The following is a 25538-nucleotide window of genomic DNA, read 5'->3' on the forward strand; positions in this document are numbered from 1 at the left end:
AAAATTCAACAAAAAAATGACAAAAATTCAACAAAAAAATGACAAAAATGTGACAAAAATTCAACAAAAAAATGACAAAAATTCAACAAAAAAATGACAAAAATGTGACAAAAATTCAACAAAAATTCAACAAAAACCTATCCCTAAAATGGCCGCCATCAGAGTTTTTACAGATGACTCAGAAATACGTGAATGTGCCAAGGCAACACTTCAGCCATGTTTTTAATGAGGGAGTGACAGAATAACAGGATGGAAAGCTTGAAAAAGTCCATTTTGCATAATACCCCCTTTAAAGGAAATTGATTCGCTCATTACAACCGTGACATTTAATTATCCAATTAACATGCACCTTCATTTTTAGCTCAAGGTCAAGCTTATTTATACAGCACGTTTACAAACCTATGATTCAAAAGTAAGTAAGCCTTTAATTATTTCCTCCACATAAACTAAACTAACTCATATTGTTTGACCATTAGCGCTGAGTGTCAAAGTCGGCTTTAAATCACACTTTCCTGCTTCAGCATAATGTGAATTAGTTGCTATTCAGAAAAGTTTAAGCGCTGTAAACTTGTAAAGTGTGCTAACAGAAATGCAAAATTAAAAATATTTGTCACATTCTTGGCTTCCCGCCGCAGCAGCAGCATATGTGCGTGTGTAATTTTGATGCCGGGGCAGATGCCGTCCCCCATAAACACGACGCTCTCATTAAACTGTTAAACATTACCTTCCTCTGGAGCTGTGACTCACTAAAGTCTCCAAAACTGCCACAAACAAAGACACTTTCCCCAACTTTCACTAATGCTCCGTTCTTCTGTGTGTGGACCTGAGGGTTGAGGACGTCCAAAGTTCCTCGTTAGATTCTCATTAGGACAGATTGAGGCGTTTTACTCACGAGAGTCTAATCTGTTTTCATTTAAATGTCATAAACCAAACACTTCCATAAGTTACATCTCTTATTTGCAAGTGTTTTTGAATTTCCTTCCCTTAATCAAGGCCGTGGGAACCCAGGGTGCTGAGGGCGCTGCAGCACCCACCCGGTGGATAGTTTGTGAACTGCAGGCAATATTGACCCCTTAACTCCCACCTGAACCGAGCACATTTTCTCCAGCTTTACCCCAATCCAAAAGCTTCTGGGAAAAAGGTGTGAAAATAGCGGCAAAACTGAGACGAAAACAAGGATGGAAATGTGAGAAAAGTGAGAAAATATTGACGAAAATTTGCAAAAAAAAAGGACGAAAAAGTGATAAGAATTTGACAAAAAAATGTGAATAATTTGACGAAAAAGTGACAAAAAAAATCGAAAAAGTGACAAAAAATTTAGAAAAAGTGACAAAAAATGACAAAAATTTGACAAAAAAATGAAAAAAAATGGACGAAAAATTGATTTAAAAAAATGGACGAAAAAGTGATAAGAATTTGACAAAAAAATGAGAATAATTTGACAAAAAAGTGACAAAAAATTTCAAAAAAGTTACAAAAAATGTAGAAAAAATTACAAAAAATTACAAAAAATGACAAAAAAATTACAATAATTTGACAAAAAAAGTGACAAAAAATTTAGAAAAAGTGACAAAAAAATGACAAAAAATGACAAAAATGGACACAAATTTGACAAAAAATTGAGAAAAATTTGACGAAAAATTGAGAAAAAAATGACGAAAAAGTGATATGAATTTGACAAAAAATGTGAATAATTTGACGAAAAAGTGACAAAAAATGTACAAAAAATGAAACAAATTTGACAAAGTGAGAAAATTTGATGAAAAATTGCGGGGGAAAAAAGGAGGAAAAAGTGACAAAAAAATTACAAAAATAGACAAAAATTTGATAAAAAAAGTGAGACAAAAAGGACGAAAAAGTGATAAGAATTTGACAAAAAAAATCGAATAATTTGACAAAAAAGTGACAAAAAAGTCACGAAAATTTGACAAAAGTGAGACGACTGCCCGACAAAAAAAGTGATGAAAAAAATCCGATGTGAGGAAAAAGATCCATTTAGTTTTGTAGGTCTTTCACATGAGGCGTTACACTGGCCTACAGGATTTGGGTAAAGCTGAACTGGAGAAAATGCTCTCGGTTCAGGCGGGAGTTAAGAGGTAAATAAACAGGATTCATGCACAGAAAAAGTATTTTGGGGGTACATTTTGTCCCTCAGCGCCCCCTCACTAAAACATCTTCCCGCGGCTCTGCCCTTAATTATAATTTAGTTTGTAAATAGTCACCACGAAGCTCCGAACGGCGGCTGCGCTTCCATTACCAAAGTGTGACTGAGGATAAATGCACTAACTTACGACAGTCACGTAAAAGTAAATTGGATTCATTTATGGAGGTTACGCTCGTTTACTGCAGCCCATATATAAAACGCAGCAATGCCGGGTTTCATTTGACAGCGTTTAACGGCCGCAGTGTTAAAGATGGAGGCCGTGTGATCTTTACTCTCTTTAAATATGCCATATTAGCAGCGCAGGAATGTGTGCTCTGACATCCTCATATCCTACAGTCTGTGTCTGGGGGCCCGGCTTGAGTAGGGCGGGGTCACCATCGGGTTTTTTTCAATGCCACCACATGAACAGTACTTTTTCCAATACCTGCTGTATACTCAAATATGTGTCATCCAGATGTCAGCAAGTGTGTGATAAGTGGGGTATCATTTTGTGGAAACTGGGGGGAAATTGTGGCAATAAATTAATTAATTAAATGAAAGAAATTGGGCAAAAATAGGACAAAAATGGGGGGAAATTGTGTGTTCACCCTGAGATTTTACGCTTTTAAATATACCAATACAGCTCAAACAAAAGATTCTGCAAAAAATCTTCTTTCTGGATTTGTGTCCCTGGTTCTCACGACAGGGCACCTACAAGAATATTTTTTGGTACCTGCTTTCGATACTTTCATTTTTGTGGTATCGGTAGTTTTTTTCAATACCATGCTATTGTTTAATGAAACCCAGCCCTGGACTTGTTCTTGAAGATCAATCCAATGTCCTTCGCAGAAACATCTTCTCTCCATCTTGTTTTCTGCGCATCATCTTTTTTTCCCCCGTAAAGCTTTCAGTCACCCAGGAGTTTTCTATCCAAGCGCTCACCTGGTCCGAGTCCTTTACAATTCCGGTTCAGATTTCTCCTTTTGCTCCGATAAACTTGCTGGTTAAGTGAAACTGTTGCTCCGGAGATCCAGAGTTTAGAAGGAGCGACGGAGGAGGTGGTGCTGTCAGTCTGAGGGAGCGGAGCATCCCGATCTCTCCCCCCATCCCGGTCTGAGGCTTCAAACGTCGCTGAACAACACCGTCCTGAGGGGATCGGACTGACAGACTCTCCACACGAGCTGGATATGTTTATTATCGGCTCAGTGTTAGGTTAGGACTTCAGGGGCTGCGCATGGGGAGAGATCGAAGACATTTGTGTCAGTAAAGTTATAGGAAGTGCTTGATTAGTGGCAAAATATTCATGCTCGTGTTTTTTTTATGTTTGAGATTGTATGTATTTTCTTTGGTGAAGTTATTTATAAGTACAAGTAATTTATAGCTAGACACTTAGACACAATCGTGAAGCTTCAAACATAAGTGCAGAATCCGTGCTGTGCGAAACAGTTTATGACGCGAAAACTACCTGACAGAATCCAAATCCTTTTCATAGCAGGCACAATACTTAAAGGAGCTGCACCCATAATTTCCCCTTCCAGTAGAGTGAAGTTTGTATTCCCCTCCTGCAGCATTCTGTACAAGCTGAGCTGATGTGTTTGGTCACAGTGAAGCTCTTTATAGTTCCCAATCTTGTGTTTCTAAATGCAGGCCTTCGACTTTCGAGCTGATGATGATCCATGAGCTTTTTCTTTCTACAGAACAGTTTTCCGCGTGTGCTGGTGTTCTGATCATGTTTCTGAGGTTAGAGCCCCCCCCCCCACCCCCTGCAGGCTCTTCAATACAAGAGCCTGCGCTATGTTTTCTTTCTCTCGGGACACGGCCAATGTTTAACTCACAGTGGAGTAAAGTTTGTAGTTTGTCCTTGAAAATGATGCAGCCGAAATGCTGAAGGATGCACACGAGGCCACACACTAGGGCTGATTATGATTTTGGTCAATTTTTATTGGAAATAAACTTAAAAAGGTCTCCTGATCTTTCATATGAACAAAGCTGCTCATTCATATTTAGATTCATAACATAGCTTACAATTAGGCCCATCGAAAATTGTTCTTTCTGTTTTAAATATTCCTTCTCTGCTCTCAAACGTAAAACTTCTTAATAAGCCATGGAGTTTTCAAAGGTGTTTTAGTTTTATCATCCTCATGTGATTGACAACCGTCTCCATGGAGCCTCAGGGGGAAAGGGGCGGAGTTAATTGGCACCTCCGCTCCGAGCATGGCTCAGTGTGAGAGAAGACACAACACACGGCCTCTGTAAAGCAGCAGAGTCGTTAGAAAGTCGCTGGGTTACGGCGGTGTCGCTGCGGAGCGTCTAAAACGCTTGTAAATTGGCAACACGGCGCTCGTCAGGCGGACATGGAGGAGCAAACGCAATGTTGCCATTGAGCCATTTTCCATTGTCTGTTTTTAAAGCATGAATTAATGTATTAATTCGATTTATCGCCCGGCCCTACCACACACAATGATAATGTAAGGTTGAGGAGAGTGAAGGGGGAAACTCACGCTTACACCACGCCTCAGTCAATCCCATCTTTCTAAGCCACGCCCCCGCGCCCTGGCCACGCCCCCGCGCCCTGGCCACCGTTTGTTTGCACATGAGGGGCCCGATCTTGTGCATCATAACGGAGACGATGGCGTGACATTTTGCCTCAGTAGCAGCACTTTGTGATCTTACCACTCCAGACTTAGTGCATTTAAGTGGGAGGAGACACACATTTTCCTCCAACCAGATCGACTCCGCCTCCAGGAGAGCGGTTGTGGGAGTGGGGGGTGAACATGTGCTTTTGTTTTGCTTCGCGTTCACGCCGAGCGCGGCCGATCCGCCACAGCGGACGCTGTCGCTCTTTTTCTCTGGAGACGTGAACATGGTTTAGCTCACGATGGTTTAGCTCACGATGGTTTAGCTCACGATGGTTTAGCTCACGATGGTTTAGCTCACGATGGTTTAGCTCACCATGGTTTAGCTCACGATGGTTTAGCTCACGATGGTTTAGCTCACCATGGTTTAGCTCACCATGGTTTAGCTCACGATGGTTTAGCTCACGATGGTTTAGCTCACGATGGTTTAGCTCACGATGGTTTAGCTCACCATGGTTTAGCTCACCATGGTTTAGCTCACGATGGTTTAGCTCACGATGGTTTAGCTCACGATGGTTTAGCTCACGATGGTTTAGCTCACGATGGTTTAGCTCACCATGGTTTAGCTCACGATGGTTTAGCTCACCATGGTTTAGCTCACCATGGTTTAGCTCACGATGGTTTAGCTCACGATGGTTTAGCTCACGATGGTTTAGCTCACGATGGTTTAGCTCACCATGGTTTAGCTCACCATGGTTTAGCTCACCATGGTTTAGCTCACCATGGTTTAGCTCACCATGGTTTAGCTCACCATGGTTTAGCTCACCATGGTTTAGCTCACCATGGTTTAGCTCACCATGGTTTAGCTCACCATGGTTTAGCTCACGATGGTTTAGCTCACCATGGTTTAGCTCACCATGGTTTAGCTCACCATGGTTTAGCTCACCATGGTTTAGCTCACGATGGGGTAAATAAATGAGATGGGGCGACAGTGGCACAGATGGTAGAGCGGGTCGTCTCATGATCAGAAGGTCGGGGGTTCGAATCCCACCTCCTGAAAGTGCACATTGTCGTTGTGTCCTTGGGCAAGACACTTCACCCACATTGCCCCCAGTGTCTGCGTACATTGGTGTGTGAATGAGAGCATGAATGGGTGAGTGGATCCTTGCTGTAAAGCGCTTTGAGAGCCTAATGTAGGTGGAAAAGCGCTATTTTAGTGGAGACCATTTAAAGTTTTTAGTTTGACCTGTGAGAGCCTAAGGCTTAAGAAAGAACGCAAGACAGCGCAACGTAAACCAGGAAGTGAATGTCAGCCGTGTTTCCATCAGTGCAGTCGCCTCCTCTTGTGACGCCCCCTGCAGGTGGCGGAGGCGAATGGCACATACAGCGCCGCCAAGAGCCTGCGCCGCCCCGTGCGCCGCCACAAGATCTGGCCCAAGATGTCACTCTCTTCTGCACTAACGCTGTTGTTGCGCCAGGTGGAATATTGTGCCCTTAAACTCATCCTCATAAGGAACTGATTGAGATGTGGGAAAGTTAGGAATTCATTTGGACCACAGTTCACAGTTTAAACTGTGATAACACCATGGATCAATCGAAGTTTATAATGATAATGATTTATTCCTCTTGTCAGTGTTTGAAAACAATGCAGATTTAACACAGGAACTTTAGGGTTTTCCCGCCACAATGTCCCGCTATTATCCCTTCTAATGTGACAGTAATGAATAATCATGTCACAGGGAAATCTATTTCACTTTGAATATTTGAGGAATCTTGCTTTGAGCTCGTAATCAAGCTCAGTCAAAGCGTCCTGTGTTTGCATACCCCCAAAGTGGCCTGTGAACGCTCTCCTTTACAATGTTATTATGAATTTATGGGGCAGTAGAGTTTAACGACATGGAGTAAAACCATATTTGAGAAGCCGACAATAAAAGAAGCAATGGCGAAACCAGCCTTTCACTGCGGCTCGTTCCGGCTTGATGGCTTTGTGTGCGGAATATTAGATGTTTTACTGCCGCCTAAGCCGTTTCAGATGCAGCAGCTTAAATCGGCGTTTGGAATGGATGTTGACACAGGAGCTGACTGAAGCGCCTGGTGCAGGTTTCCAAGTACTTCAACTTATAGACCGCAGGGATTCGGAAACTTTTCACACTGGAAAAAAAAGAAAAGAAAAATGTGTCTCTTTCTACGCACACAGAAGCGACTCCAGGAGCAGGTTCAGCCGAGGTTCAGCCCTGATTACGCTCCGCTGATGATAACTGGAGGGGGCACATTGGAAGCGGAACGTCATTTTCAGGACTTAATGTTTGCATAGTTTCACAGATTAGAGCAGAACTAAACTGTGGATGGCACCTTTTTAAAATCAGATATGGGCATTTTGCAATAACATGAGAACGGCTGTAGTTTAATCAAAATGACCAAACCAAAACCATACATACTGTTGGGTTTATAAGTTTCTCCCCTCCTGGAGCCGCCACCTTAACGTGGTGGAGGGGTTTAGGCGCCCGAATGACCCTGGGGCTCTGTTTTCGGGGGCTTCGTGCCCCTGGTCGGGTCTCCCATGGCAAACAGGTCCTATAGGTGACGGGTCAGACAAAGAGCGGTTCAGAAGCTCCTTATGAGAGACCAACAGGCCCGGGTTACAACCATGAGGTCGTCCTTCTGTGGACCCCCCACCTGCAGGAGGAGCCATAAGGGGCTGGTGCAATGTGATTTGGGCAACTCCAACAGCTGCCCCCATGACCCGGAAACGGAAAAGTGGAAGAAGATGGATGGATGGATGGATGGATGGTTTATAAGTTTCTATTAAGGGGAATAATGAAGCGAGGCTTTTCTAGTTTGTGAACTAGCTCTACAGAAAGCAACAATCTCCTATATAGGACCAGAAGTGTCCTGCTGTTTTGGTGTAATTTACTGGACTGTAAAGGACTGTAAAACTGTAACACAAAAACAAAGAATGCATATTACAATCATAATGTGGGCAAACAAACAATATAAATATAAAAAAAGTAGCTTAGAGAATAGGGATGCACCGATACCAGTATCGGGTATCGGGCTGATACCACAGGCTTGTACTCATACTTGTGCTCATTCAGGAGGTCCCGATACCAGAAACCGAAACCATTTGACGTACGGCCAGTGCAGCTACGAGGCGCACCTACGAGGCGCACCTACGAGGCGCACCTACGAGGCGCAGCTACGAGGCGCAGCTCTCAGCTAAGGAGAAACTGTAGAATAGTTTAGTGTAAACACAATAATCCACATAGAGCTGACTTTATTACAGACTGCGCTCTCTAAACCAGAGTCTGAGCTGGATTTAACCAGAGCTTAATGTTGTTCGTGCTGCAGCGTCTGCAGTGTTTACAACATACAGGCTAACGTTGCTAACTCGCGGCTAACAGTTTTGGCCATTCTGACGCCGTTTTATGCCCAGGGGTTTATTCATCTGAAAAACTAACCCAGCGACTAAAAAGTCCTCAGAAAATCCAAACTAAAGACATACAACATGTTTATATTGAGGGAAAATGAGCTGCAGCAGAACAATGAAAACGCTGTAGCTACTCGCTAAGTTACTACAAACACACGAGAAAATCTACAGGAGCTGAAGTAAAGACGAAAAGAGACCATTTAAGAAACATCTCAATACTATTGTTAAATAAAAACACATAAATGAATAAAGCTCAGGCATTGGGAGCTTTAGGACGTGGGCTTTTCTGTCTATGATGGACAGAGACATAAAAATTAACAATTATATTGAATGAAAATTAAAATAAAAAAAAAATGGCATCAGCCCAATTCTAAAATAACTGCTCTTAAATGTGTCGCCGACTTTACTTAAGGAAATGAGTAAATTTACTAATTACAAACCAATCTGCTGTGAAAAAGGTAAGAATGTTGAAGAAAATGCCTTGTACTCGTATCGGTATTCGGTATCGGCGAGTACTTAAATCCAAGTACTCGCATCGGTTTTAGAAAAAGTGGCATCGGTGCCTCCCTATTAGAGATAGCTAAAACTTCAAAAAACGATCCCATTAGCGAGCGATTAGCACGATGCTAACTTACATGGGAAAAGCCAGAGGGATGCTAGCGGAATTAGCGCCTAATATATTCTTAGAAATTACGAATTGGAAACTTACTAAAATGACTGAATTTGGCGTCTAATGGAGACAGATGTTTTTGTAGAGCCAAAATAAAACGTACAGGCTGGAACACTGTGGAGTTTGACTTTTAGAGAGACGGCTTGGAGCATAACAGAACTACGGAAGCACCAAGAGGACAAAACATACAAAACTCAAAACACAAATAACAGTTCCCACAAGCAGAGCCGTGGGAAGATATTTTAGTTAGGGGGCGCTGAGGGACAAAATGTACCCCCCAAAATACTGTTTCTGTGCATAAATTTATTAACCTCTTAACTCCCGCCTGAAACAAGAGCATTTTCTCCAGTTCAGCTTTACCCAAATCCTGTAGGCCAGTGTAACGCCTCATTTGAAAGACCTACAAAACTAAATGGATCTTTTTCCTCAGATTTTGTTCATCACACGTCTCATTTTTGTCAAATTTTCGTGACTTTTTTTGTCACTTTTTCGTCAAATTATTCACATTTTTTTGTCAAATTTTTGTCAATTTTTCGTCCATTTTTTTCTCCATTTTTCGTCAAATCTTTCTCACTTTTTTGTCATTTTTTGTAAATTTTCTGTGACTTTTTCGACAAATTATTCGCATTTTTTTGTTAACATTTTTCTCACTTTTTTTGTCAAATTTTGTCCATTTTTTGTACATTTTTTGTACATTTTTCGTCAATGTTTTCTCACTTTTTCCCCATTTTCATCCTTGTTTTCGTCTCAGTTTTGTTGCTATTGGATTGGGGTAAAGCTGGAGAAAATGTGCTCGGTTCAGGTGCGAGTTAAGGGGTTAATATTGCCTGCAGTTCACAAATTATCCACCAGCGGGTGCTGCAGCGCCCTCAGCACCCTGGGTTCCCACGGCCTTGCCCACAAGAGGGGCAGTACAAAGGGGAAGATGAAATGATCCACAATCAGGTTTTATTTTCATTTTCTACATAACATTTGTGTGAAAAAGGCCAGACCAAAAACCGTGGGCACCTTATAGAGGAATATGTATCTACAGGCAGCCTTTCCCAGAACGAAGAGATTTCTGGTCAGTCTTGCACACACTGTGGAGGTTTATCCGCAGATCTTCAATAATGTTTTGGTGAGGAGTTTGTGAGTTTGTGAAGGCCACAGAAAAACTTTCAGACTGCACCTCCTGACGTCCACCGAGTGTGTTTACGATCATTACCCATTTTGTCGAAGCCATTTGCTTTTTCACTTCAGCTTTATCACAGATGGTGGTACGTTTTCCTTCAGAATTTGTTGGAAATGAATTGCGTACTAGAATCGTTCCCCGTGCCACTGGCTGCGAAACAATCCCGATGATCGACCGATCCACCGCCAGGCTTAACAGTGGGATAGATGCTGTTTTTTTTTCAGGAAATTCTGCGCTCATTGCGGCCAAAATGTTCTACAGTGAGATGCAAAAGTTTAGGCAAAACATTTAAACAAACCTCGTGTGTTTTGGAGCCAAAAAATAAACACAGAGGCTGAAATGAAGCTTTTTTTTTTTGGGCAGGAAAGAGCAAAGTGTATTTGTTTCAATCTGATACATATGTTTTCTCTGAGTGAAAAATGTAACCGACTCTTCTCCATTTTAAGATCAATGACGTCATGCTTTATTGTCATGTTACAGATCAATTATCAATTATATCTATTAACAAACTCTCAGATAAACATTTAACAAGGAGAACTTGGCTGCTCTAATTATCCTATGACATATGACAGGCTTTAGGTTACATGAATATAAATAACTCACATTGACCCCTTAACTCCCACCTGAACCGAGCACATTCACTCCAGTTTGGCTTGACCCCAATCCAAAAGCTTCTGGAAAAAAGGTGGGAAAATAGCAACAAAACTGAGACGAAAACAATGATGGAAATGTGACAAAAAAGTGACGAAAAATGGATGAAAAAGTGACAAAAATGTAACATAAATGTCCCAAGAAATTGACAAAAATGGACGAAAAAATGACAAAAAAATGACAAAAATGTGATTAAAATGTGACCAAAAAAAATTACAATTTTTTTTTTTAAAAAGGGAAAAAAAGACAAAAATGACAAAAAAAATGACAAAAAAAATGACAAAGATGTGACAAAAAAACGACAAAAAATTGATAAAAAATTGACAAAAAAAATTACAAAAATTTGAAGAAAAAGAAGAAAAAAAATGACAAAAATGTGAGAAAAAATGACAAAAAAAATGACACAAAAGTTAGAAAAATGTGTTGAATGCCCAACAAAAAAATGATGGAAAAAAATCTGATGACGTGAGGAAAAAGATCCTCTCGGTTCAGGCGGGAGTTAAGAGGTTAAGAGATCTGATCAATACAAATATGTTGTATCAGTTATTTCTTGAACCAAGATAAAACACTTGGCTTCAGCAGTGGCAAATTAGATTTTTATAATATAGGTATTTCCATATTCCTTTCTCCAGCCTTGATTAGTTTTCGTTAGCATTAGCATGCGGCCGCTTGCTTTAGCATGCTATTGCTAACCTAATCAACGGAGGTTAAAACTAGCTCTTAGTATGGCTCCAATATAATATTCAGCATGCCCATATTCACTTATATGTAGGTGGTGAAAGTAGTGTTTTTAAGGCGTTGAGAGCCAAAGCTGGTATCGGTTCAGTATCGGATATTTGTAGCCGATACCCGATATTGTATTTTTTCCATTATCTTTTCATTTCATTTCATTTTCATTTATTTATTCATTTGAGCAAAAAAAGTATGCCAACTTTTACAGAAAGAAAAAATACAAAACAAGACTTGGTGCTCAAAAGGAGTAGGAAGAAGTTCAAGAACTTATAGTAAACCCTTATCTCTCATTCATCACATAAACTTTCCGCTCATGCAAGAAACCGATGCACGAGTCTGAGCTTACATATTGATATAATTGTTTATGATCGTACAAAATGTCAAAGAATTTCATCATTTACAGTCTACCAAAAAATGAAAATAAAGGATTTATCATTTACAGTCGTAAATAAATAAATACACCATATGGTACATAAGAGTTATGCCAAGGCACATCTCTCTTTCGTTCTGATCACATAAAAACATATATAATATCGCTCAGCCCTGCTATACCAACTATACCCAATGTACAAGCTCCGTATAACCATGTAGTAATAGAAACTATCTGTCCATAGTCACTCACTTAAGATTGACAGGGAAAGGGAAAGAAAAAGACATGTAAACATCCTTGAAGTTTACATACATATATGTGATCTATGAACATTTTGGAAACATGTGTTTTGTCCATTGTCATGTGGACTTGAACTAACAAGCTGACCTCACTTTCACACAAAATGATTTCCAAACAAACAAAAACTTACTGTAGTCGATGCAAAATAAAGCTTTAGGGTCTTAACTTTCTTTATATTTTGATATTCATATCCAGGCAAATACACACAAAAGCGCGAGTGTCTGCCTGTCTAAGAATGTAATAGTAATTATGATACTTCGCTAGCATACTTTTTAAAGATAATGTCTTTACATGTTCTTTTAAAGTGTCCGAGTGTTTTGCTCCGTTTCGCCTCTTTGTCGAACTCATTCCACAGTGTTATTCCTGCTTGGGAGATACACATACACATACTTTATTTATACAGGGACGGCCCAATGAGAGTACGGGACTCTGTTTCATGAGCGCCCTGTTTCATAGCAGAGAATAGAATACAATATTTACAGGAAGGTTTTACATCATCACCGTTAGATTGTAAACGTGTCGGCTTCGTACAACGACTTCAACGTTGACAGATTTGCGGTGCCGTGTTTACTTCTGCAAACATGGTGTCCTAATGTGTTCTCATCTACGCCAGCCGGTCATTTGGGAACTCATTTCTTCAGACAATAGATCGGCTGCACGTCGTATTTAGTCGGAAATGTGAATGACCTTGTGAAAACATTGGACTTCCCCCCAAATCTCACCTGGTGTCCATTCATTCCATAAACCATTCATTCCCTCTCGCTCGTCAGTCCAAATCTCCCCTGCACGGTTGATCCTGTACAAAGCCGATGTAGCAATCAGAAAGGCTCTCTATCTCAAGGCCACACGGTATTTTAATATTTGTCCATTTCATAATTGCACTGCAGCCCGAAAAAGTAGAAATCAAGCTCGTTCCTCCGCGAGCTCCGTGACACATTTCTTTTGAAAAAATGACAAAAATCCAGCAAAAAAATGACAAAAATCCAGCAAAAAAGTGACAAAAATCCATCAAAAAAGTGACAAAAATCCATCAAAAAAGTGACAAAAATCCAGCAAAAAAGTGACAAAAATCCAGCAAAAAAGTGACAAAAATCCAGCAAAAAAGTGACAAAAATCCATTAAAAAAAAGACAAAAATCCATCAAAAAAGTGACAAAAATCCAGCAAAAAAGTGACAAAAATCCAGCAAAAAAATGACAAAAATCCAGCAAAAAAATGACAAAAATCCAGCAAAAAAATGACAAAAATCCAGCAAAAAAGTGACAAAAATGACAAAAATCCAGTCCAAATCTCCCCTGCACGGTTGATCCTGTTCTATTTCACCTACAAAGCCGATGTAGCAATCAGAAATGCTCTCTATCTCAAGGCCACACGGTATTTTAATATTTGTCCATTTCAAAATTGCACTGCAGCCCGAAAAAGTAGAAATCAAGCTCGTTCCTCCGTGCGCTCTGTGACACATTTCTTTTTAATTTCATCATATTGGAATCTCCCAAGAAAGATGACGAAAGTATCGATTTTTTTCTCCGCAGCACTGAACACCATTTCAATCTCAATGTTGTTTCCCTCCTCAAAACCGGGTTGTTCTGCACTGAAGTCAAAAAACGTGCAATTAAATGCATCTGATTATATTTCCCGGCGCTTCGACAGCCCCTGACAGCCCCACGGGGAGGATCTCCTTCTCTGTGTTGTGTTTGAATTGCGAGTTCTCAGCCGAGCCGTGGTCCCACTCCTGTTGACTATTCATAATGTAGACACAGACTCTCCCAGGAGCCCTGTGTTTGGACTTGCCTCACTCCCCAGCGGCGAGTCGGATCTGCTCAGTCTATACAGAGCTCTCTCTTATATTCCTCTGTGCACTGTTTGGATGCACACGAGGTTAGGGCTGCTCGATTATTGAAAAAATAATAATCACGATTATTTTTGTCATAATTGAAATCACGATCATTCAAACGATTATTTGTTGCCTTTAAAAAAATCCATCAAAAAAGTCACAAAAATCCATCAAAAAAAAGACAAAAATCCAGCAAAAAAGTGACAAAAATCCAGCAAAAAAGTGACAAAAATCCAGCAAAAAAGTGACAAAAATCCAGCAAAAAAGTGACAAAAATCCAGCAAAAAAGTGACAAAAATCCAGCAAAAAAGTGACAAAAATCCAGCAAAAAATTGACAAAAATCCAGCAAAAAAGTGACAAAAATCCAGCAAAAAGGTGACAAAAATCCAGCAAAAAAGTGACAAAAATCCATCAAAAAAATGACAAAAATCCAGCAAAAAAGTGACAAAAATCCAGCAAAAAAGTGACAAAAATCCAGCAAAAAAGTGACAAAAATCCAGCAAAAAAGTGACAAAAATCCATCAAAAAAATGACAAAAATCCAGCAAAAAAGTGACAAAAATCCAGCAAAAAAGTGACAAAAATCCATAAAAAAAGTGACAAAAATCCATCAAAAAAAAGACAAAAATCCATCAAAAAAGTGACAAAAATCCAGCAAAAAATGACAAAAATCCAGCAAAAAAGTGACAAAAATCCAGCAAAAAAGTGACAAAAATCCAGCAAAAAAAGACAAAAATCCATCAAAAAAGTGACAAAAATCCAGCAAAAAAGTGACAAAAATCCAGCAAAAAAATGACAAAAATCCAGCAAAAAAGTGACAAAAATCCAGCAAAAAAGTGACAAAAATCCAGCAAAAAAGTGACAAAAATCCAGCAAAAAAGTGACAAAAATCCAGCAAAAAAGTGACAAAAATCCATCAAAAAAGTGACAAAAATCCAGCAAAAAAGTGACAAAAATCCAGCAAAAAAGTGACAAAAATCCAGCAAAAAAGTGACAAAAATCCAGCAAAAAAGTGACAAAAATCCAGCAAAAAAGTGACAAAAATCCATAAAAAAAAGTGACAAAAATCCATAAAAAAAGACAAAAATCCAGCAAAAAAGTGACAAAAATCCCTAAAAAAAAGACAAAAATCCAGCAAAAAAGTGACAAAAATCCATTAAAAAAAAGACAAAAATCCATTAAAAAAAGACAAAAATCCATAAAAAAAGACAAAAATCCATAAAAAAAAGACAAAAATCCAGCAGAAAAAGTGACAAAAATCCCAAAATTAAAAATTGGAAAAAAAAAGGAAAAAAAAATTGTTTGAAATTTTTTTTAAAGAAAATTGAAAAAATAATAGATTTTTTGCGATTATGCTAATTTTGTAATCGTTTACCGTTGTAATCGAAATCGTAATCGAATTTCGATTAATTGCACAGCCCTACACGAGGTTGCTCTCATGTCAGAGCATTTTTAAGGAGCTTTGGTGTCTTTTTTTCCTGTGTATTGTTTTATAAAGGAGTTTGTGAGGAGTTTGCAATCCTCACCTGGCCGAGATCTCAGGTAAAAATGTGGAGACGTGCCCCCGGGTGCTTCACTGAGCCCTTTTCCACCAGGCTGGTGCCGGTGCTGGTTCTGGGCCAGTTCCAGTTTCAGAACCGGTTCTTTCGTTTTCCACTGAAAAAACGCTGGCTCTTGGTTCCAAAATCAAGGGAACCAATTAAAAGCTGGACCAAGAAACGAGCACCAGTTTTAGGGCTTTTCCACCAAGGTGTTGGTTCAGAGCTGGTTCTGGTGCCGGGTTGGTTCCAGACTGACTTGGTTTTCCTCCAAAATGAGAGCTGTGCCTGTTGTCATAGCAACGCTTTGGGAAGTCAACATCAAACATGGATAGTAACATCTTACTACAGCCACTTCTGGTTATAAAATACAGAGAAATAAGTTTATGTTTCAGTCACAGCAGCCGTTAACATTTTGATTTCTTCTTTCTAACTCTTGTTTTAGCTGAAGAGCATAAAGCAAAACAACTGTTTCCTCCACAGAGACTGTTCTGGCTTCTCCAGGAAGTTCTAAGCACAAACTAACTCATATTGATTGTTTGTTGGAGGAGAGAGCCACGCCCCCAGCCGCTGACATCACTGGTGCTCGTTTCTTGGTCCAGCTTTTAACTGGTTCCCGACCGGCACCAGATTTTGGAACCAAGAGCCAGCGTTTTTTTCAGTGGAAAACGAAAGAACCGGTTCTGAAACTGGAACTGGCCCAGAACCAGCACCGGCACCAGCCTGGTGGAAAAGCCCTAAGAGTGGTCAGCCCCTGCTCTTGACAGTTTACCTTGAGGCGCTGGTTAAAGGTTGGATCAGATATAATCCCAAAGGAACAATAAAGTCCAGAAAATACAAAAACTAAATCCTACAAGTGCATGAATGTGACTTATTTCCAGGGGTCTCACTTCGTTGTGTGTCACGTTGTGCACGATGTGTTGCAAATGCCTTTTCTTAGATCCCGTCGCTCCTTCAGAAGGTTTGAATGCTCCCTGTCTAAAGCATGTGTCTGTGTGTGGTCGGCAGGTACCACTCGGCAGCCCAGGGAGGGGGAGGTTCCCGGCGTGGACTATAACTTCATCAGCGTCGGGGAGTTCAGAGAGCTGGAGGAGAGCGAGCTGCTGCTGGAGAGCGGCACCTATGATGGTGAGTACACATTTATCAACACTAAGAGCATCGATTCATTATCTCTGTGTCTGGTTAACAGCAGGGCGGGGCAATTATGGCTAAAAACAAATCAAATGTTGTTTATTTTTTTTATTTTTTACTCAGTTCTGACAATTTTTATCGGAAATGAAGTTAAAAGGGTCTCCTGATATTTCATGTGAAGGAAACTGCTCAGAGTCCAGACCATTTATATTTAGATTCCTAATATAGCCAACAATCAGGCTCATTACGTTATTTATGTTACATACTGAGACATGTTCTTACCTTAGCTGAGACGAGTTGATGCACCTGTGCCCCTATACCTTTGCGAAACTATACTGTGAGGCATAATAACACCTGGAGTACTTTGACATATTACTGTCCGGACATTGAAGTACTCCAGGTGTTATTACGCCTCACAATATAGTTCCCCTTTTTATCCGCTTAGAAAATCATCATGTTTAATTTTGTGTAACTAGAATTGGATCGTGTAACGTTTCACGTCACCGTATTTAAATAGGAAAACGTGGAACAGCTTGCTAGCTTCTAACTTCACCCCAGTTTGGGGCTGTACCTTTGCTGGGAGAGGCTAAATGCTAGCAACATTTGCGTGAGTGAGGGCACGCACAAAGACCAGACAGGTGCACATCAACTTGTCTAAGATAAGATAAGAACATATCTCAGTATGTAAAAACGGTGGCCTGTTCCGTTAAAGAGGGGGTGTCATAGCACCAGTCTATATCCCACTACAATGATGAGCAAACCGTCTGTAAATGCAGTAAATTAGAATAACTGCCTTGTATAAAATGTCTCTCTCAAAATGGCTGTAGTGAATGTCTTGAAATAGGCCTCTGTCTCTTTAAGAACCTCTGAGCCTTTAGACACGCCCCCTCCACACGCTGTCTGTGGCATCAGTGGGGAGGGGGTTCTGCTGAGGAGCAGTGGTTGGTTACTCGGCTGGTGACCAAAGCTCGGAGGCGTCTCCAGGAGGTGGGGGCGTTCCTAGGAGGACTCAGGCAAACCTATCAGAGTTTTTACAGATTACTCAAAAACACGTGAATGTGCCAAGGCAACACTTCAGCCATGTTTTTAATGAGGGAGTGACAGAATAACATGATGGAAAGCTTGAAATATTCCTTGTCTGCTCTCAAAAGTCAAACTTCTTAATAAAACATAGAGTTTCAAAAGCGTTTTAGTTTCATCATCCTCATGCCTCTGCTGTGATTGACAACTGTGTCCATGGAGACTCAGGGGGAAAGGGGCGGAGTTAAGCTGTGTGTCTCGGTCTCCGCTCAGAGTGAGAGAAGGGAAGAAAACGCTATCGTGCACTCGGAAAACACGACACACGGCCTTCGTAAAGCAGCAGAGATGGTTAAGAAGTCGCTGGATTCCACTGGTGTCATTTTCCAGTTGTTACTAAGTGTCTAAAACGCTGCTACATTGACAGCATGTGAGAGGACTCGGAGTGACGCACGCAATTTCATGATTTAGCCATTTTCCACACGGTCTGTTAGTGAGAAGATTGTGTAATGTAAGTGTGACTCTAACATACATTATTCATGAAAATGTGAATTAGTCCTGGCTGAACACAAGCTCCTTTGCGTCATAGCACAGGTGCACATGTTCAACATTTAGATAGTCTATTCCAGATGTTCTGAGCGTAAGATGTCAGCAAAATCTGAGCCCATGGAGACTTCACGAGCGTTCATCCTCACCGATTTAACTTCTCATAAACGCATTTCTCTGCCCAGATCGCACACATCGGGCACGTCGAGCCTTGTGAGGATATATTTGACCTCTCCACTTATAAAAGGTCAGGGCCAGAGTGCGCAATAGCCTTCAGACGATGCTTTTTGAATTCAAATGCTTAAATCCCACTGAAGTAAACTGAAAACACAGCGTTTTCCCTCGGCCCACTCCTGGGACGGCTGTTCTGACGAGCCGCGAACCCCCCCGACGCTCCGCTTATGAGTTCTCTCGTGCATTTACTTTCGCGTGCGCCGCTAAAATCAATGCTTATGCCTCCAGAAAGTGCGGTTAATATGTTCCCGTGTGCGCATCGCCCATTCTTTCAGAAGCGTGATCGGAAAGGCCTGTGCTTTGTGAGACTTCTCTGTGCCGTGTCCGTCCCCGGGAGACCGGCCCTTCCAAACCTGAAGCGCTGAACGGGTCAAGCACAATGAATAATGGACGGCATCTGCTTTCTCCCATCTAAAAATTCTCTTTCGCAAGTCAATGAAGGTGAATTTTTAATGTACAGACTTTTGGAATGTTTCGAGGAACTTTCGAGGCGTCGTGGACTGATACCGTCCGTTTCAGGCAAATCATATTAGACCAAAAGTGAGAAAATCTTATCTGATCTTATTGAAACTACTTAACCTCTTCACCGCCACCAGAACCGAGCACATTTTCTCTCGTGTGGCTTTACCTAAATCTAAAAGCTTCTTGGAAAAAGTGTCAAAATGGCGATGAAGACGCAACCAAGCAGTGATCCAAAAAAAGCAGCAAAAGAGAGACGACGATGGGCCAGAAAAGCAGCAACACAAAGGAAAAACGACAAAAAATACAACTGAGGAGTGATGGAAAAGCAACAAAAGCTTCAAAAACATGACAAAAACGACAAAACCCATTGACGAAGTGACAAGAAAGCAACAAAACGTCAAGAAAAGACTCTAGTTTATTTGTAGGGAAAGTGCATGTTAGTGAACAAGCCTCACCGGATTGTGCCCTTGCTCCCGGCTCACATTAACTCCAGTCCTGATCCAGTCCGGGTTCGCCCCAAACTGCCACTCACAGTGAGTCCGGCTGACACTGTGGCTCCACCAGGCACAGAAAAGGCACTCTCCAGAACAGAAGTGCACGTGGGTTCACCCTCTTGGAGCGAGTTCACGTGATAAGTAGCGCCGTGTATAGATATAGGTAGTTTTTGTAAACAAAAGCCGTGTTTGCCAGAACAACGACTCAGTGAAGTGGATGCTTTGCAACACATTAGTGCCCTGTGTCACTGGTAATGGAGGAATGTTTACATGTACGACGTTACGCTCGTGTACAGGTGGTAGACGAGACCAAATAAGGTTTTATTTTGAAATACACCGGATCTTCTTTCCTCACGAGACCTGACTTCCTCTTTGGCTCGTGTTTTTCTGTCAGCTTTATCCAGCCTCCGGGAAAAATAGACTATATACTTGGCGGCGCAGTGTGAGTGAGCAACATTGGTTTGAATGACTTACTACGTTCGTGGAGGCCGTACCGGACCTTAAAGGAACAGGCCACCGTTTTACATACTGAGATATGTTCTTACCTGAGCTTTGACGAGTTCTTTAGGACCTGTCTTATCTTCCCCCGTGCCTTCAGTCACGTAAACACAGCGCAGACGGCGTTAGCATTTAGCCTCTCCCTCTCTCCTCTATAGATCCAAAACAGGTCAAGATAGAAGCTACCAAGCTCTTCCACGTTTTCCCTATTTAAATATGGTTACGTGAAGTGTTCCACTACAAAGTATAATTACACAAAGTTAAACAATGTGGATTTTCTAAGCGGATAAAAGGGGGAACTATATTGTAAGGCGTAATAATACCAGGAGTAATTTGGCATCCGCACAGTAAAGTGAAGATTACTGTGCGGATTTCAAACTTCACGTAACCATATTTAAATAGGTAAAACGTGGAAGAGCTTGGTAGCTTCTATCTTGACCTGTTTTGGAGCTATAGAGGAGAGAGGGAGAGGCTAAATGCTAACGCCGTCTGCGCTGTGTTTACGTGACTGAAGATCAGACAGGTCCTAAAGAACTCGTCACAGCTCAGGAAAGAACATATCTCAGTGTGGAAAAACGGTGGCCTGTTCCTTTAAGTGGATTCAATGTGAACTCGGCGTTAGGCTAATTTCCATCTGTCGTCCCCCATGTGCACTCTCAAACACACTCTCATCCATCCTGGCCTGTTGTACATGTTTTTAAGTAGTAGGTGAAACCAGACACAGGGAGAACATGCAAACTCCACACAGAATGGCCAAGTCCAGGTGGAAATCGAACCCAGGACTATCCGCTATCCGCTGCGCTACCGGGCCGCCCAGTGACAAAAAAAGCGCTAAAAATGTGACTAAAAAGTATGAAAAATTCAATTGAAAACATATAAAAAGCATTAAAAAAAAGTGATGTTAAAAGTTGAAATCAGTATTGAAGGTCTTAGCTTTCAAAATGAGGCGTTACACTGACTGGCTACTCACGGTTTAGTTGCCTGGCGCTGCCATACTCTTCCCTGTCCATTCCATGCAGGGAGTTAGTCTGGTCACGGAGCAATTGGAGCAGTTTGAAGGGGCGGGCCTAACGCACACAGATTGTCAGTGAAATAAACCAATTAGCGATTAGCGGACGTGACGACAGCTGTGTCCAATTAAACAAATATGAAGTGAATATAAACTCACGCGGAGAACGTGAGGCAAAATCCTTGACTACTTCATCCAATGATTAGTTTTGGCTGATGTTAATGTTAATTGAACAAAAAACATAGAGGTGCAGCGAGTGGCGTAACCTTCTCATTTCTCTGTGACGGTCGTGATTGGTTCGGCTCGGCCTTAGCCGCCAATCAACAACTTGTCTACCGTGCGTGGCCACACCCACCTTCTTTCATGCAGAAAGAAGGTGGGTGTGGTTTATCAGGCTAACGGTTTAGCACCTGGCTTATTAAATCAGGCCCTTAGATGATTATATCCTCAACAAAGACGTACTTTGAATGGCGTTTTGTTTCACTTTCACATCTTTAAGTAATAGACTATACTGCATATTTACTCCACCTTTCTCTTCCACACTCAAACAGTGAGATTTAGATATGGAGACGTGCATTATTTTAGATTACAGCCTACTACAAAGATATATCAAAGTGCTTTTACCTTTATAGGCTTTACGCATTTGCCTCTGTAAAGCCAGAGTGTTTCCTCTCCGTTCTGTTCTCCGTTCTTCAGCGGCGGCGTTTGTTTAAAGCACGTCACTCCTCCTGGACACACAGACACGGTGAGGTATCGCTCCATTGCATTTTATCGTCTCGAGGTTGCTTTACTGCTGCACAAACTTCCTTTTATAAACTCAGAAACCGCGCTGAGGGCTGCAGGAGGCTGTGGAGTGCAGATGGCTTTCTCTGCGCATTATTAAACCCCACTGTGCAAATCATACGGCACTAAATGCGACGCAGTGAATGGAAACGACCCGTGTTCACCACTGTGACTGAAGCCCCGGCCCGGACGCGAGAGGGAGGCTCAGGGCGGCCGCGAGTGAACTGTAGCTAAGAATAGAAGCCAGGGCTGTGCTTTGACTTACGTAATACCATAATGGCCTCTGATGATTGTTACGGGACTCCCTATATGTTTAGCATTTCGTCCGGGGCGGGGCAAAGCCAAATACTGCAAAAATGTGTATGTCAAAGTGCTCAGGAGGTTTCTGTGGTGAAGGCTCTTTGGGGCTTCGGGAACAGAACATATTATATGAAAGATAAGAAAAACTAAGGCAGTCTTCTGTTTAAGCCTTTATTTGAAAGGGCGAGTTAATTAAAAATCGACAGGTTTACCGCAGTTTCTTTTGCAGAAACAGCCCCTAGTTTTGGAGTTTGGACGAGACAATGGGAGATTTTTGTGCGTTGAATGAAAGCGGAGGAAAGCATTGGTAATGTTTGAGCGGAGGTTTGTATAAAAGACATGTCGAAAAGAAGTAAAAGTGTTATATCGTCCAGCCCTGGAAGTTCTCCTGCTCTATGTTGTGATTTATTCCCACCAAAACTATCCATTTATTCAATCCCTATTCTTTTCTTATCTTTCCCGGGAGTTTGTCGTGTTACCTGACAAACACAATCAGATTTTGAAAGAAGAAGAAGAGTGTTGGTCTCAGGGCTCGGACTGTTGCATCGGTGCGTCGAAAGATTTTAATTTAGGCGCTAGATCATATTTTAGTCAAACCACTTTAGAAACGTCTTAAAGTATCCTACAAACAGGATTCACTATCAATACTTAAAGAGCAACTAAAGGGCAAAACATAGTTTTTTCTGCTGATCAGCTTTATACAGTGGTAGGGCTTTGGAATTTCTCACAATAATGCATAAATTTGTCATAAAATGTGGTCTGGTCTTTATTAAAATCATCAACGCACACCAGTGTTGGGAAAGTTCATTTTCTACATGAACTTGTTCAAAGTTCAGTTCACAAATTTCAAAATGAACTAGTTCTTTCATAACTATAAACAATTGTTCATAATTGTTTATAGTTAATAGTTTGTTCATAGTTCCAAAAATGAACTAGTTCATAGTTCTTTTTTTTTTGCTGCGAGCTGTTATTGAGGCATGAAAACGGGTCAGGGGTGAAATAGGTGAGAAGTATATTCCCCCTCTCAGGGAAATATGTTAAATTCCATATCTTAAAGCAACAATCTGATGCATAATGAGATGCATTTCTGCCAACTTTGGGAGAGCTGGAGAAAGTTGACTTCAGCCACGAGTCAAAAATATCATGGCTCCTCACTTAGCGTTAAAGCTCTTTCATGTCAGCCTGTCACTGTTTAAGAGTGGATATTGGATATCTTTGCTAATCATATATATATTTTTTTTAAGTTTAATAGGTAAATTCTTAGTGGAAAATGAAGCTACAAATACTCAACTGCATTTGTGTTAATTTGGTAAATTAATCGTGTGAATAAGATTGTTTTAGGAGCTAATTTGTAGTTAAAAAACTCCACATTGTGTCTTTATGCAAATGAGCGGCACCGCGGAGCAGAGAGGAGGAGCCACAGACGTTACACAAGGAAAACTCGCTTCGTAGCCTCACTCTGTGGCTGCTGCGGCACCGTGCGGACCCGCTGGTTACCGGTGTGCCAGGGCCTGTGCCAGAACCATAGACAGCAGAGTTCACTGCCACAGACCTGGACACAGTCGGGCCGTGGGCGCGGGGGCGGAGCTACACCGTGGACCCGGCAGAGTTTAGAACCGCTGATAAACTCTGATAAACTCACTGATATAAGAAATCTGGCACCATATTGAACGAACGTAAATAGAACGGGAAATGCCGTTCACAGACACCAGAATGAACGCGTTCATGGTTTCGTTCATCAGGCAGTTACACTGTGCGTTCAGTTCACGTTCGCCCAAAATATGAACGCGTTCATGAACTTTTGTTCACTGAACGCGTTCAGGTACATCACTGACGCACACCAGAAGTACTCTCAGGTGCAGATATTGAGGAAAATCTTCATAAATCAAAAAACAGCATCGCACACTCATGTAGCCGATATCCAATTTTTAATCAAGGACGATCACGTTTCGGCTTAGCCTTCATCAGATCATTCTTTTTTCCTCTTTGAACCACAGTGTGTGTGTATGTATCTTTATTTATTGGCCATAACATTTAACTATTCACAACACAGGGGTTCACTTACTTATTCAATGCTGTCCTGTGGATGTTTATGGCCATTAGAACTATGATAAAATGTATATGTTTGGGTGGTATTAGTTTAAGCAGACAGTGTTTATTCATTCTTATGATTTTGATGAAAATCCGACCACATTTTATGACCAATTTAGGCAGAAACGTGAGAAATTCCAAAGGCTTCACATACTTTTCCCTCCCACTGTATCTCGTTATTTTCGAGTACTATCTGCTGTTTCTACTTCCTACTGTTTGTGCACGTTTATATATAGGCTAAAACGGCACAAAGCAGCAGGAGCGCGTGTCATTAGCACTTAGCGCCGTAGCGATGTCAGTCACTAGGCCAAGCGGCGTCACATTTCTGTTTTAACATTACACACCCCTAAAGGAGCGGAATGTTATAAAAGCTGAAATTACAGGGGCATTACGTTGGTATCCGTGCTTTCGAGGTTTGTTGTTTTCCGGATGCAGAGTGAGCGATCGTTTCAATACAGGTTCCTCTGAGTGCTTTGTTTGTTTCTACCTCCGCAGCAGCAGCAGCAGCAGCTCCATTATCTGAGTAAGCGTACGCGTGTCTGGATTATGACTGCTGCAAATGATGAAAGTTCCGCTAAAATCACGAAATGAAAGTCTGGACGGATAGTTTTGCGGCTGAGCTCGTGCGTCCGGTCGTTCTGAGCCGCTGATGACGGAGGAATCTGTCTCTTTTCATAACGGCAGTGATTTAAAATTCTCATTTGAGGCGATTTCCTTCGCGGTGGAGCAGCGCACATTCTGATCAGTGTTTACGGTGATAAGAGCGTGTTAGCTTCCAATTTACCCCCCCCCCCCCCATTTGGAGCTATAGGAATACATTGGGAGAGGCCGAATGCTAACAACATTTTGGTCATTTTGCGTGACTGAGCGCACGCACAAAGACCAGACAGGTACACATCAACTCGTCTCGAAAAACGGTGGCCTGTTCCTTTAACCCCTTAACTCCCACCTGAACCGAGCACATTTTTTCCAGTTTGGCTTTACCCCAATCCAAAAGCTTCTGGAAAAAAGGTGAGAAAATAGCGACAGAACTGAGATGAAAACAATGAAGATGTGACAAAAAAGTGACAAAAACAAAAAAAGACAAAAAATGTGACAAAAAACTGATTAAAAAAGACAAAAAAATGACAAAAAATGTGAAAAAATGACAAAAAAAGACAAAAAAAGGACAAAAAAATGTGACAAAAATGTGACAAAAAATGGATTAAAAAAGACAAAAAACAAAACAAAAAATGTGACAAAAAAAGACAAAAAATGTGACAAAAAAAAGACAAAAAATGTGACAAAAAAAAGACAAAAAATTGATTAAAAAAGACAAAAAAATGACAAAAAATGTGAAAAAGTGACCAAAAAAGGACAAAAAAATGTGAAAAAATGTGACAAAAAATGTGACAAAAAAATGACAAAAAAAAGACAAAAAAAGACAAAAAAATGTGACAAAAAAATGTGACAAAAAATTGATTAAAAAATGTGACAAAAAAATGTGACAAAAAATTGATTAAAAAAGAAAAAAAAAAGAAAAAAGAAAAAAAAAGAAAAAATTGGACAAAAAATGTGAAAAA

The 25538-nt window shown here is 40.9% G+C and overlaps 1 protein-coding gene across 2 annotated transcripts in view; it reads left to right on the forward strand.

Annotated features, from left to right (window-relative positions):
• magi3a (membrane associated guanylate kinase, WW and PDZ domain containing 3a) overlaps positions 1-25538 on the forward strand; it is a gene marked incomplete at its 3' end in the record, with an annotated part of 461011 nt that overhangs the window by 296937 nt on the left and 138536 nt on the right. For both annotated transcript variants that reach the window (XM_079558791.1, XM_079558792.1), the window contains exon 3: positions 16420-16539. In XM_079558791.1, coding sequence (XP_079414917.1) covers positions 16420-16539 — 120 coding nt within the window. The remainder of the gene's footprint in view (positions 1-16419; positions 16540-25538) is intronic.

This window comes from Gobius niger, assembly GCF_951799975.1.
Source record: "Gobius niger genome assembly, chromosome: 6".
NCBI classification, from domain to species: Eukaryota; Metazoa; Chordata; class Actinopteri; order Gobiiformes; family Gobiidae; genus Gobius; species Gobius niger.